The sequence below is a fragment of the Bombyx mandarina genome, chromosome 12 (genome assembly GCF_030267445.1).
Source record: "Bombyx mandarina strain Sakado chromosome 12, ASM3026744v2".
NCBI lineage: Eukaryota > Metazoa > Arthropoda > Insecta > Lepidoptera > Bombycidae > Bombyx > Bombyx mandarina.
Window position 1 is genome coordinate 3,494,410 of NC_143219.1, and position 14,502 is coordinate 3,508,911.

At 39.7% G+C, this 14,502-nt stretch overlaps 1 protein-coding gene across 15 annotated transcripts in view; it reads right to left on the bottom strand.

Annotated features, from left to right (window-relative positions):
• LOC114243149 (CUGBP Elav-like family member 1) overlaps window positions 1-14,502 on the bottom strand; it is a 454,265-nt gene that overhangs the window by 148,439 nt on the left and 291,324 nt on the right. For 12 of the 15 annotated variants that reach the window (XM_089732094.1, XM_089732092.1, XM_089732093.1 and 9 more), the window contains one exon: window positions 319-430. In XM_089732094.1, coding sequence (XP_089588220.1) covers window positions 319-430 — 112 coding nt within the window. Of the gene's footprint in view, window positions 1-318; window positions 431-3,896; window positions 4,184-14,502 lie in introns of those variants that run through there. The other 3 variants (XM_089732098.1, XM_089732089.1, XM_089732095.1) reach the window with 2 other exon arrangements.

The window sequence follows — 14,502 nt, forward strand, 5'->3', positions numbered from 1 at the left end:
TGTATTTCTCTGGATTGGTACACCGCGCGTAATTCGTTTCCAAATGATTATTTTCCACCTGATGGTTGTCCGCAAGAGATCGCTCTTAGCGATAAGACCGCCAATTGTACTTTTTTTGTATTTAATGATCGCATTGTTTATTATTTTTTTGATGTACAATAAAGAATACTCTCTCTCTCTCTCTCTCTTTCTCTCTCTCTAAATCTTAACGGCCTTGGCATTTTCAATGACTATAAGCGTCGACAATCATCCTTAAATCGTCATCTGTAATAAATGGCAGTGAAAAAGAACATAAAATAATAATGGAGTAATATATACCTTGATGTAGTCAGGATCTGGCATTTCAGATTTGTCCTCATTGTTGTTGTTGTTATTGTTAATGCTGGTCGTGTTGTTGTTATTGTTGTTGTTTATATTCATATTCATCCCACTGTAACAAACAAAAAAATATAAAATTACGACTTACTCGTTTAATATTAACATTGTTTAGAACCACTTTTTTCTTTTATTATTAAGTACTATCGTTCTCAATTGCCGATTCCTTTCCCAAGATAGTTATTATTATAGTTGTGCAAGAGAGATTGCACTAAGCGATAAGGCTACTCATTATTATACACATTTACATTATTTTATGTTTCGTATGTGTCATTTGAGTGTTCCAAATTCTATTCAAGCAGGGCTCTGAAACTGCTATACTTTACGACAAATATTTTTTCTGTATGGAAACTAGCGACATCTTGTAGTGGATGCCCCTAAACTTTCATGTTGTTAAAGTTAAGGCATTTAATTATTGTATAACTAAACACAGAAAATAAAAGAATAATAAATCGTACATACAAGTCTTTATTTGTTATAGACAAATTGATTAAAATTTACCAATTTGTAGTTTCTGAAAATTTACAAATTCGTTCATTAAAAATAAAATATAGGATAGGTAATAATAATATGTTACTGCCATCTACAGGAGCAATGAGAAACTAATCGAAGCGAAGCCATCTAGTGGCCGACGCCCGTAAACACTTTTGTTGATTGTTTGAGTTGCTTATCTATAATTTATGTGTATTAACTATGTATTCAACAAATAATTGTTGTATTCTTTCGTATTCATAATATTCATTTGTCTTCTACAAAATAGAGTATCAACGCTATGGTAATCCGACAACATTAAGGCTTTGTCCATCTTTACTGGTGGTAGGACCTCTTGTGAGTCCGCGCGGGTAGGTACCACCACTCTATTTCTGCCGTGAAGCAGTAAAGCGTTTCGACTTGAAGAGTGGGGCAGCCGTTGTAACTATATTTGAGACCTTAGAACTTTTTTTTTCTTTTTATAACAGCGAGAGGCAAACGAGCAAGACGGGTCACCTGATGATGATGATCAACCTTATATCTCAAGGTAGGTGGCGTATTTACATTGTACATTGTAGATGTCTATGGGCACCAGTAACCACTTAACATCAGGTGGGCTGTGAGCTCGTCCACCCATTTAAGCAATAAAAAAAATATATAAAAAATCTCGAAATATAAGTAATCTCGCAAACAAACGCATCCGTCAATACTCGTAATATATGTTTTATTATTTAATAGCATAATTTACATAATGTGTTATTTGAATTAAAATACAGTTTCTTTATTCCAATTATTATCAAATGACTTGTAGATTAGGTCTTGTGTTCGATTGTTTTGTTTTTGACTGTTTGTCGGCGTTATATGTTTGTTTGAATGTTTGTTTGTTCGTGTTTTACGAGTATGCGTTCGCGTGCCATTTGTAATTGTATCCGAACTTAACATGCGTGTCCTAAGAAGCGTTTCAACAAATGTTTTTATTCTGTAAAATATAATCATAAGAATAAGAGCGACTTATTAAAGAAAAAAGAAAATACAGAAGAAATTATGTATCATTTTGTACATAGCTTTAGCGCGGTCTGTATGACATATTGTAACGATTATTGGAGCAATTGAAAGTTAGTTATACAGTTTTTCTTGCTTGGTTCACAAATCTGACAAATGTATTAAAAATTGAGGTCCCTTGAGTTAATTCTTTTGGTCTCACGTCAAGCGTGTTTGCAATCTTCGTGACACAAGCGAAAATTGCAGTTTGGAGTCATTGAACGTTAACAATCACTATTGATGTGAGCGAATTTACGTCGAAGTTACTTAGCGTATCAAGGCCGCGATAGGTATATGACAGAACTGTGTGATTGTTGAAGAAATTATCATAGGTCTTATGTTTGTACAATATGTATAGGTATAACTTAACTTTTAAATTTTTTATCTTATGTGAGCACGTTTTTTCCTCTCTACGTTCCGAAGTTGCTCATCTGATTGTGATGAAACTTGGTATCGCTGTTGCTGGCGCTACTGGCATGATTTCTCTCATAGGACCATTAATGAACAACGCGTGTCGCGCGAGTAGTTTAAAAAAATCTCGAGCGCAACTTTCACTACTTATTTCATTAAAATCTTCGTAGTCTTACATAGACCATGTATATAAAGGACCAGTGATCGGATGGAAGTATCAAAAAATCAAAAAATAATACTAATCCCTTTTCGTATAATAAAAAAGCGACCGGGAAAAAATGGCACGGGAAAAATGATGAAAACGCGCTCGCATTGGGCAAGGCTCGCGTTTCTGAATTATTTTTGAATTCTTATCATGCTCTGCCTTCAGGAATCCACGGAATCTACGTAAGCTCAGAGCTCGTAATACGAAATACGAACTTTACTCCTACTGTGTGGGTATGTGCTTTTGATAATATTCTTTCCTGCCCAGCAAGGATATTGTGGTAATTACATAGAATGAACTAGCAAGATGTTACTGTTAAAAGTGGTAGGCTTAGGTTTTACTGGTGGTAGGACCTCTTGTGAGTCCGCACGGGTAGGTACCACCACCCCGCCTATTTCTACTGTGAAGCAGTAATGCGTTTCGGTTTGAAGGGTGGGGTAGCCGTTGTAACTATACTGAGACCTTAGAACTTATATCTCAAGGTGGGTGGCGCATTTATGTTGTAGATGTCTGTGGGCTCCTGTAACCACGTAACACCAGGTCGGCTGTGAGCTCGTCCAACCATCAAAGCAATAAAAAAAAAGGTGTTTATGAGCTCCGGTAACTTAACCACAGGTGGGCCGTGAACTCGTCGACCCATTCTAACAATAAAAAAAATGCCGAAGACCAGGCAAAGCGGAGGAGCTTGAGCAGGAAAGCGGATCCTGGCATTAGACCGGAAAAACGGTAGGAAGAAGAACAAGAAACTAGCAGTAAACTAGCAGTAAGGAATACTAACTCTAAAGGCGACTGTTTAATTAGCTTTAATCACTGCAGTCGAGCAAACTACCTCACGGTTCACCTGGTGTTAAGTGATCGCCGATGTCCGTAGTAGACCTGAGATCAAAGTCATGCGTAACGCCTGTTATATATACCCTTTGAAACGCATGACTGTTTTGATGTAGAAATAGAAGTCATGCCATATATCTCATCGTGCGAGCTCGCAATCCCAACTACTTCAAACTATCCATTTAGGTCAAAATAATATAAACACAAATTCACAGAAAACAATTTCTATATCATAAAACCAACATTAGTATTAATAATAATATAGACTTAGTTTAAAATAAAAAGAAAGGAAAGAATAAACGAAAATAATTTACAAAAACAATTACTGCTCAAAAGAAAAAAAAAACATGCGCATAACCTAAAAACTAAAAAAACGAAACTCATTAATGATTAATCGACATCCCGTACACTACTAATAAAATAAATATTAAAAAAACAAAACAATACTACTAATAACGAAACTTGAAACAAAATATTTAAGCAATGGTAAAAAACAAAAACAAAAAAAGAACAGACAAACAAAAAAAAAACAAATCCGCTATGTATTGTTAAAATGTAAAAATACCTCACGATTCTAGAATATCCAAAGTTCCACGGGCCGTATTGCGTGCACTTGTTTGCCATCGTGTTATCACTGATAAGGGAATACATAGCGCGATTACAGGCCTTTATCTCTTATCAAAGTCGATCAACAAACGCTGGCAACGTACGTAATAAAGGATGGTGTTAGGCACAATATTATGTCGGCGCACTTATCCATGTGGAGGTAACTAGAAAACTAATTTCGATTCTACCCTTTGCAACAGTTACATTTAAAGATTGTGCAGTGTGTTATGACGACTGATTAATTGAAAACTACGCTATGACACAACATGACCGAGAAACAAAATCTTGTGTTATATTTAAAGTTTTCAAGTCAATTATCATTTGTATTTAATTCTCGGGTGAATTGATTTTTGGTTTATCATTATACATTCATTTAATTTTCATAGATCGAGATCATTCGTTTCACGGTTCCTTTGAAATGCTTGAAAGTGAACAATGGTACTTTTTGTTGTCATTAAAGTCGAGATTCAAATTTACATTAGCGGTTTAAAATCGCGTTTCCTATTTACGTAGGTATACTGTGTTCCATATTTCAATTGTTTACAGTTTACGTGGTCACCGAACGTAACTGAAGGCAAATTAGCTTACGGGCCAGATTATCGTGTTTACAGTCACACGCCGCCCGGTCACCGTTCTCGTCGAACCCGTCGCTTGCGACGAAGGCCTCGGACGAGTAAATTAACCAACAGACAGAGCCCACTGAGTTTCTCGCCGGATCTTCTCAGTGGGTCGCGTTTCCGATCCGGTGGTAGATTCTGCGAAGCACGGCTTTTGTTAGGGTTCGTGTTAGCAACGTCGTCAGATTTGAGCCCCGTGAGCTCACTTAGTAGTTAAGGTTAAGCTGAAATAGCCTCTCAAGGCTATCAACTTAGGTAGGAAAAAAAATAATGCCGCCGTAGGCAGTGCAAAACAGAGAGACTTCACAATTTACTCTGAAACTTTTGACATTAACATCATTATTTGACAAATAATGAAATAGAAAAATCTAGTTTCTGTTATACAGTTCTAAACATAGTATTTAGGGTATTAGGGCCTACTTTAGATTGGATTTGAAGAAGGCGACTACGCACCTTGAGACTTGGATAGAGATATCAAAGATGAGATATCAAAGTCACAATTGTTTTTATTAATATAACCATCCCACCCTTTAACACGTTCACTGCATTATGCGGTTTAAAAAGCCCTATGCTATGATCTCTGATGCAGCAGACATATCCATGTTCGCTCGGTACGGGAGGCTATCTATACGGGGGATATCCAGCTTTTTATGGGTGTATGTGGGACCTTTGTGAGTCTTATCAAGTCTCATACGCACTACAAAGAAGCCCAATCTTGCCTCGAAAAGACCTCATACGCACTGGCTAATAGTCTTTCAAAAATGATCCCACAGTCAATGTCTTAAGCATGAACGCGTGACTGCTTCGCAGAAAAAATAGTTAAGAAATATGAGCCCTTGTGGGCAAAGGAGCATACGGCCCATCTGATGGTGGCTTGGTACCGTTGCTCAAGGACAACAACAATGCCAGGGAACACAACCTAGCCGCTACCTACCATAAACTTGGTACCTGGTATTTAGGTACTTCGTTTTTTTATTTTATTTTTTATTGCATGTATGGGTGGACAAGCTCACAGCCTACCTGGTGCTAAGTGGTTACCGAAGCCCATAAACATCTATAACGTAAATGCCGCCATCCACCTTGAGATATGAGTTCTAAGGTCCCAGTATAGTGATTTGTAGTTATCTCAGTATACTTTGTACACCAAGTACCAGGTAAAAGCTTAGTATGAAATCTAAATAATATTAGGCGTTTCTTAAATGTTCCAACGTAACTAAAATATGTTAAAAGGTTTATCATGTTGCTATCTATCGATCGGTAAGCCGTGGCTTGATAAAACAGGGAATTACGGGACAAAAATTAGGGATTTCCTTATCAATACATTGTGTTCGATTTATGAAATTCTATATGTATGTATGTATATCGACGGATGAAAGACTATTTGGTTTAAGCGACACTTTGCTTAATACGCGAAATATATCTTTGTAATTAAGTATCCGTTTTATTTCGTACTAGCTGACCCGGCAGACTTCGTAGTAGTCCTCAATCGATAAATAAATGGCCTAAACTTTTGTATAAAATAAACTTAAAACAAACAAAAGGAAAAACAAAATTGTTATTTTTATTTAATTCCGAGCATTTTCATATTTATCTACCTTTTAAACCTTCTCTGGACTTTCACAAATAATTCAAGATCAAAATTAGCCAAATCGGTCCAGCCGCTTTCGAGTTTTAGCGAGACTAACGAACAGCAATTCATTTTTATATATACGGATAGATTAGTATCAAAATTTCGATGCTTATAATTAAACTTCAATTAAGTTTACCTCAATCAAATAGCTAAAGAAGTTTTTTGTTATGATATTTTTGTCAAATTTTAAACTTTACATAGTTCTCTTGCAAAGGTGTAAAAATGTCGCTTAAGTCAAATATAAATAGTCTTTTACCCCTCGATATGTAATGATCGATATGTATGTTCCATATAGGCTTTGAAACGGCTGGACGGATTGCGATGAGAACTTCAGGAAATCTTCATAATACCCCAGCCGATAACCCCACCCCGTGTAGTTTGGTAATAAAAGCAAATCTAAATTCAATCAACGATTTGTTAGTGAAGCGAGCCGAGTTAGACTAGTGTATAAATGAATTTAAAGTCCTGTAGGATTAACGGGTTTTTGTAAACTGCGTTTTAATCTCGCGTTTGTAAAATATTGCACGATAGCTCGATTCATTTTACTGGTGGTAGGACCTCTGGAGAGTTCGTGCGGATACCACCCTGCCTATTTCTGCCGTGAAGCAGTAATGCGTTTCGGTTTCAAGGGTGGGGCAGCCGTTAGAACTATACTTGAGATCTCAGAACTTATATCTCAAGGTGGGTGGCACATTTACATTCTAGATGTCTATGGGCTCCAGTAACCACTTAAGACCAGGTGGGCTGTGAGCTCGACCTCCATTTGCAATAAAAATATATTTTATTGCAAATTCAGATGGGCCTTCATAGCGCCTGCTGAATAACCTAGTTACCGTCGATAGAGGAGCATCAAAATCACTGCTTACAGCTGAGACTGTCTTCGAATCTAGTCTGAAGAAGGATATAGTCGACAAGGATAGCCGTGCGTTTATCTACACAATGCAGTAATAAAAACACGCATATATGACGGTAAGGAGTCACTTCCTTCGTGGATATTTGCAGCCAAGGAACTTGACTGTAAAATACCTGCTTTATTTAAATAATGTTGATTATATTTTGTTGTTATATCAAGTCGTATAAACAGCTTGACTGAGCTGAATAGCTGAATAGAAAGAAATTCTAATTAAACTTTTTTTAATTGCAGTTGCTTACGTACACAAGCTAATGAGTCAAAAAGAAAATTAACAAATTCATCGCGGAGAAGTTATTGATTATTATTATTCGGCAAACGTTCTGACCGCACAACCATAAGTGCACCCAGCGCACATTACATTCGCGTGACGCGCGAAACGTGACCTCGGAAAAAACTGGATTGTTTCATGATTCCATGAATTTTGGGGCCGCTTTCAATGTTACGGCCTGGCCACGGGGATCGGCGGTGCGAACAGCGAAGCGGTGGACGAGGCGACCATTCGCGCAGCACCGTTTGCAGGCCACGGGTACTCACGTTCGCCGCCGCGACTAGTAAGGAAGTCCGACAGCGAAATGTCTATATCGAAATTATCTCGATATTGCTTACAAATTAATAGTTTTTTGGTTCAGGACCTATTATTTGGAAAAGATTGTGAAGTACATGATTTGAATAAGAATCGGAGTGTACCTATAGATGGAGAATTCCACAAGAAGTACGAGAAATACTTTGGGTGGCTAGACTTCCAAATAGCTGGTCTAGCTAGTATTTCAGCTATATTTTTTTTTATTGCTTAGATGGGTGGACGAGCTCACAGCCCACCTTGTGTTAAGTGGTTACTGGAGCCCATAGACATCCACAACGTAAATGCGCCACCCACCTTGAGATATAAGTTCTAAGGTCTCAAGTATAGTTATAATGGCTGCCTCACCCTTCAAACCGAAACGCATTACTACTTCACGGCAGAAATAGGCAGGGTGGTAGTACCCACCCGTGTGGACTCACAAGAGGTCCTACCACCAGTAATTACGCAAATTATAATTTTGAGGACTTCATTTTTATTACACGATGTTATTCCTTCACCGTGGAAATCAATCGTGAACATTTGTTGAGTACGTATTTCATTACAAAAATTGGTACCCGCCTGATATTCGAACACCGGTGCATCGCTCAACACGATTGCACCGGACGTCCGTTAGGCCACGACGACTTTAAAAATATAAAATAAAAAATAAATAAAAAATATAAAAATTTCGGTTTTAATTTTTCGCGGCGAAAACAACTAAACTCATTTACAGCCTGGCCACGGGACATTCGCCGATACGAATATTCGCGCGGTGCGAACGGCGAAGCGTCTAGCGACTAAAACAAGCGCATAGAAATGTACCTAACAAGCCACGCGCACCGGCGACCGGCGAAGCGACCGGCGGAATGTACCGAGCGAATCGCGCGGTGCGGCGGGCGAGCAAAACAAATGCATGAATAAGGACGGCGCAAGCCACGGAGTCGAGCGGTAGTCGCGGCGAATAGTGCAGTGATTAAATGAGTTTAGTTGTTTTCGCCGCGAAAAATGAACGCCGAAATTTTTATATTTTATATTTTTTATTAATTTTTTTTTTAATATTTTTAAACTCGTCGTGGCCGAACGGATAAGACGTCCGGTGTTGAGCGATGCACCGGTAGTCGAATATCAGGCGGGTACCAATTTTTGTAATGAAATACGTACTCAACAAATTTTAATGTTCACGATTGATTTCCACGGTGAAGGAATAACATCGTGTAATAAAAATGAAACCCTCAAAATTATAATTTGCGTAATTACTGGGGGTATGACCTCTTGTGAGTCCGCGCGGGTGGGTACCACCACCCTGCCTGTTTCTGCCGTGAAGTAGTAATGCGTTTCGGTTTGAAGGGTGAGGCAGCCATTATAACTATACTTGAGACCTTAGAACTTATATCTCAAGGTGGGTGGCGCATTTACGTTGTGGATGTCTATGAGCTCCAGTAACCACTTAACACAAGGTGGGCTGTGAGCTCGTCCACCCATCTAAGCAATAAAAAAAAATAGTTGAAATACTAGCTAGACCAGCTATTTGGAAGTCTAGCCACTCAAAGTATTTCTCGTACTTCTTGTGGAATTCTCCATCTATAGGTATACTCCGATTCTTATTCAAATCATGTACTTCACAATCTTTTCCAAATAATAGGTCCTGAACCAAAAAACTATTAATTTGTAAGCAATATCGAGATAATTTCGATATAGACATTTCGCTGTCGGACTTCCTTACTAGTCGCGGCGGCGAACGTGAGTACCCGTGGCCTGCAAACGGTGCTGCGCGAATGGTCGCCTCGCCCACCGCTTCGCTGTTCGCACCGCCGATCCCCGTGGCCAGGCCGTTAATCACTGTACTATTCGCCGCGACTACCGCTCGACTCCGTGGCTCGCGCCGTCCGTATTCATGCATTTGTTTTGCTCGCCCGCCGCATCGCGCGATTCGCTCGGTACATTTCGCCGGTCGCTTCGCCGGTCGCCCGTGCGCGTGGCTTGTTAGGTACATTTCTATGCTCTTATTTTAGTCGCTAGACGCTTCGCCGTTCGCACCGCGCGAATATTCGTATCGGCGAATGTCCCGTGGCCAGGCTGTTAGGCGCGTCGCATTCACAATTCTGGCGTGACGAAAAAATCTTAAGAAACATTTTTTATATTGGCGTACAGAGATAGATGATTGAGATATTTTTTTCACAGCCCACCAGGTGTTAAGTGGTTACTGGAGCCCATAGACATCTACAACGTAAATGCGCCACCCACCTTGAGATATAAGTTCTAAGGTCTCAAGTATAGTTACAACGGCTGCCCCACCCTTCAAACCGAAACGCATTACTGCTTCGCGGCAGAAATAGGCAGGGCGGTGGTACCTACCCGTGCGGACTCACAAGAGGTTCTACCATCAGTAATAAGACAATTTAAAAGGAAAGAAAGTGCGCGTACATGTCAAAGCGTGTGTGTGTATCATATGTGTTCCTGACGTCTTTCATCTGCAGTGTATTTTCAAGCTACTTCAAAGTAGGAACGTAATTTTATGTGTGTGATGTCTATTCGTCACAGCTACATACCGCAGTCGGGACATGAGCGAGCTTTCGCATCCTGATGTCTACTGGCTCCGAAAATCACTTACCTCCTACGGTAACAAATTTAGATCATTTATCGAATTAATTAATTTTTTTGTGTGTCGTGGTAGCTGTCACGGAACACAAGATATTTGACAGATTCCTGAATCACGCCAATTAATTTTCAATCAAAGTTTAAGTTAAGACGTTCCATAAAACCGTTTTGACAGTTTTGACAGTTCCATTGGCGCACAGTCAATGTTTATATCTACGAGTACGGGCGACAGTGACCACATATCATCAGAGGGACCGGCTGCTTGTCTATTTACAATTTAAAAAAAAACTAGCTATTGCCCTTAATTTTGATATTTATTCGAGATTAATGACCTACTTTAGTGTATGTCAGTTTAAGTTGCCACTTGTTATTTTAGCGGTTCACCAATTTGTTTTCAATAAAGTATCCTCAAATTTACGAGCGAGTAATTTCAATGCGATTAACTTTCAAACTAATAATGATGATCATAAAAATGATAATAAAGAAATCATCCAAACATGCATCACAATAAAACAGATCCTGTCGTAGAATGGTTAATATAATAATATTATAAAGAGGAAAGATTTGTTTGTTTGTTTGTTTCGAATAGGCTCCGAAACTACTGGACCGATTTGAAAAATTCTTTTTCCATTAGAAGCCGACATTGTCCCTGATGAACATAGGCTACTTTTTTTTAATTTTATTTTTATTTTATTTTTTTGTTTCATGTATCTTTTAATGTTTCCGAAGCGAAGCGAGGGCGGGTCGCTAGTGGTTAATATTTGTCTAACTTACCACCCTCCTATTATCTAATTCGACTAACGCATTTGTTTACACAGACTTAACAGTTATTTTTTTTTTTTATCTCAACTACATACATACAAATGGTTGAGAGTTAAGTTCTCACAATGAGATAAAGATAGGACAAACAACAATAGAAACAAACCGTTCATTCTTCAGCTCAATAAAGATTAAAATCTAATTTTAGTGCTTACGTTACAAAGCCTAAAATGTTGTCTTTCTAAGCGTCTAACCAGTATATCTCAAGTCCTTTATTATATAATTATATATTTTGGGGCCAACTAACCTGTGTTAGTTGAATAATGAGCTCACAGCACTACATTACGGCTGGTAGATAATCTTCTTAGCCCGCACTGGTAGGTAGACCACCACTCCGCCTATTTTTACCGTGAAGTAGTAATGCGTTTCGGTTTAAAGGGTAGGGTGGTCTTTAATAACGGAGACTTAAGTTTTTTGTCTCAAGCCGGGTGGCGGCATTTACATTGTTGGTGTCTGAGGGATCCGGTGACCACTTAATACCTGAAGAGCCGTGAGTTTGTTCATCTATCTACGCAATAGAAAAAAAAAATATATTAGTAAAATGAATAGATCAACTATCGGCTCACCAGGTGTTAAGTAATTACCGAAGCTCATAAATATCACAACGTGTATCTACCTAACTAATCTGTGTATCTACCTAAATAATCTAACATCTATCTCGAGACATGTGCACAATAACTGTCCCGCCCTTCAAACGAGAACACGCGATTTATTCGCGGCAGAATAAAGTCAAAGTGGTCATACTTACACATATGTGCGGGCTTTCGGTTAATAAAATCGACGCATCTTCGATTAAACAGTCTTTAGATTCGCATTAGATTTCAAATGGCAATCCTAAATAGATGGAGTTGTATTGGTGCGAATGAAATATATTCTTATACCTACGACCTTCGTGCTACGACCTACAACCCTATGACCAAAAAAATAAAGCATTGGCTTGGTATTAACAGTACCTTTCTTCCTTGCATTAAGTAAGCGAGAGGCTGATCTGCCTTGTTTGATAAAAAAAGGCAATTTCAAAGAGTCTAATACTGGACTGAGTTAGCAAAAAAAACTCTAATTTGTGAAAATTCAGTCTTTTTTAGTAGCCTCGTAGGCAAATGAGCATACGGCCGACCTGATGGTGAGTGGTTACCATCGCTCATGGACATCAGCAATGCAAGGGGCAGAGCTAAGCCGCTGCCTACCTTTAAGTACTCTCCCCAAGTCTCGTTTGAAGAAAGTATTAATTGCATTTATAATATTACAAGATTATTTATGTGGTTGAATACATGAGGGTTGACGAAAGAAATGAATTCTGTTTTAATTTTAGATGCAATTCAATTGAAATTATATTATTTTCTTAAATTTTAACGCACGGTTACGCGTGCGCTAGTTTTGAAAATTTGCCACAAACTACATTCACATTTCATATTCTTAAAACAAGGTTTGAGGAGGAGTATTCGATCGTAGGCATCGGATTGATCGTGCTTCTGTCATTACTAACGTTAATGAGAAACGGTCATCAATTATTATCGCATCAAAACGCATCAAGTCTGCCCCTTCCAACACGACCACATGACGATCACGACCACTCTGTCAAGAGTTACACGATTGAGAAGAAGAAGAAGAAGAGCTGTACGCTTCTCTGCCTTCAAAAGCGGTCCAATATTGCGTCGTATAATAACCGGCAAACTTCTTGAGCATTTGTTGACGTAGTGGGGGTAAGTTTGCGCATGGTACACTCACGTGCAAAAACATTACTTACTCTGCGTCATAATGCTATTAAATTATTAAAATCAACATATGTATTTATTTATATATTTATTAGAACATCAACAAAACATATAGGTTAATAATTGTAATAATTTAATCTTGGGGTAAAATAGATATTCCTTCTATTAAGTCAAAACTAGAGCTGTTGCCAGGTCTTGGTTCAGTTGAAGCGAAGCTGGTATTTGTAATTTTTTTTTCGTTATCATAATCTTGACCATCATCATCATCACTGTTTTCATCACCCGAGTCGCTATCATCGTGATGAGTCGACATAGGGCTCATCGGCGTAGTTTACAACTCGGTCGATTCGGTCTTCTTTTTTGTCTATAATTAATTATTTTTTGAAGATATTCGATTCGTAGTAATCGAATGTTACTTTTTTCATTTACCAGCTTCCGATTATTTTCTGTTCTTTTTTTCCATCTGAAGCCTAGCTCTTTCATAATTTGTCGTAAGCTTCATTCCGAGCCATTAAAATTTATATCTTCTTTAAATTTTTCGAAGCCTTTCTACGGTACGGAGTTTCGCTGCTTGTTATGTAGTTATTATGATTACATCTTTTTATTACAGATTGAACGAAACTATCCATTCCGGTAACTTTCTTCTTCCCTGATCTTTTCTTACCCGGAGTCCGAAACACGGCGAGCAAGCCAGAGCCTTTAGCTTCGTTAAATGATTCCGATAGAGGCACCCGTCACGTGCGGACGTGCTCATCGTCCACTCGATCGCCCGGTCTTTGTTCGCCCGGCTTTTGTTAGCCCGGCCATTGTTCGCGCGGCCTGTGTTCGTGATACATCTGCCGACCAAGTGTGTTTCCTGGAAGCTTTTATTTGTTTTGTTTTAGTTATTTTTGTGTTCGTGGAACATTTGCCGACAAAGTGTTTTCCTGCAAGTATTTATTTGTTTTGCTTCTTTTTGTAATTTCTGTTTTGTTGTGCTTTTTCTTTGTCCTGTAGTAATCGCGCCGCATTGCCACCTGTGTTCAATAGAACCGCTCAGGTCCGAGAAGTTGGGGCCTCGCCGCAAGGCGAGTGTTTTCAAGACCCGGGGCCGCCCCACCTGGGTACTCAGCGATCATGGACGCTGTATTCGTGGAATTCCTCCGACTTCGTCACCCACAGCTCGCCTCAGAGTTTCTGGCTTTCAAGGCCAATCACACTGCGAGCTCTCTCGAAGACTCCGCCGTGCTCGCTGCTCCTGCGTCGCCTATACCTGCGTGCAAAGCGTCTACATCGAGCACCGCAGCCTCCGTCGTGCCTGCCGTTCCCGCGTCGCCTATACTGGCGAGTAAAACTACTGCGTCGTCCGCCGTGGCCACCGTTCCAGCAGCGCGATCATCCGCGGCCTCCGTCGCGCCCTCCAAAACTCCTGCTTGTAGGTCACCTGCGCCCGCCTCCTCGTCCTCCGACTCTGACTCGGAGATGGAGGTCGACCTCGCCCCCGCCTCATCGACGGATGGATTCACCCTGGTACAAAAGGGTAAGAAGCGTGCCGCGGAGTCTCGAGCTCTCGCGGCCGCTAAAATTAGCAAAGCCGCGAACGCGTCGCGCCCCCGCCCTCAGACTCCCGTTGCGCCTCCAGCCCGTGCCACTCCGTCGCCGCGACCGGTGGCGCAATCTAAAACTCAGACCCCTCCCCCGGTTATCCTTCAAGAGAAGGCAGCTTGGGACC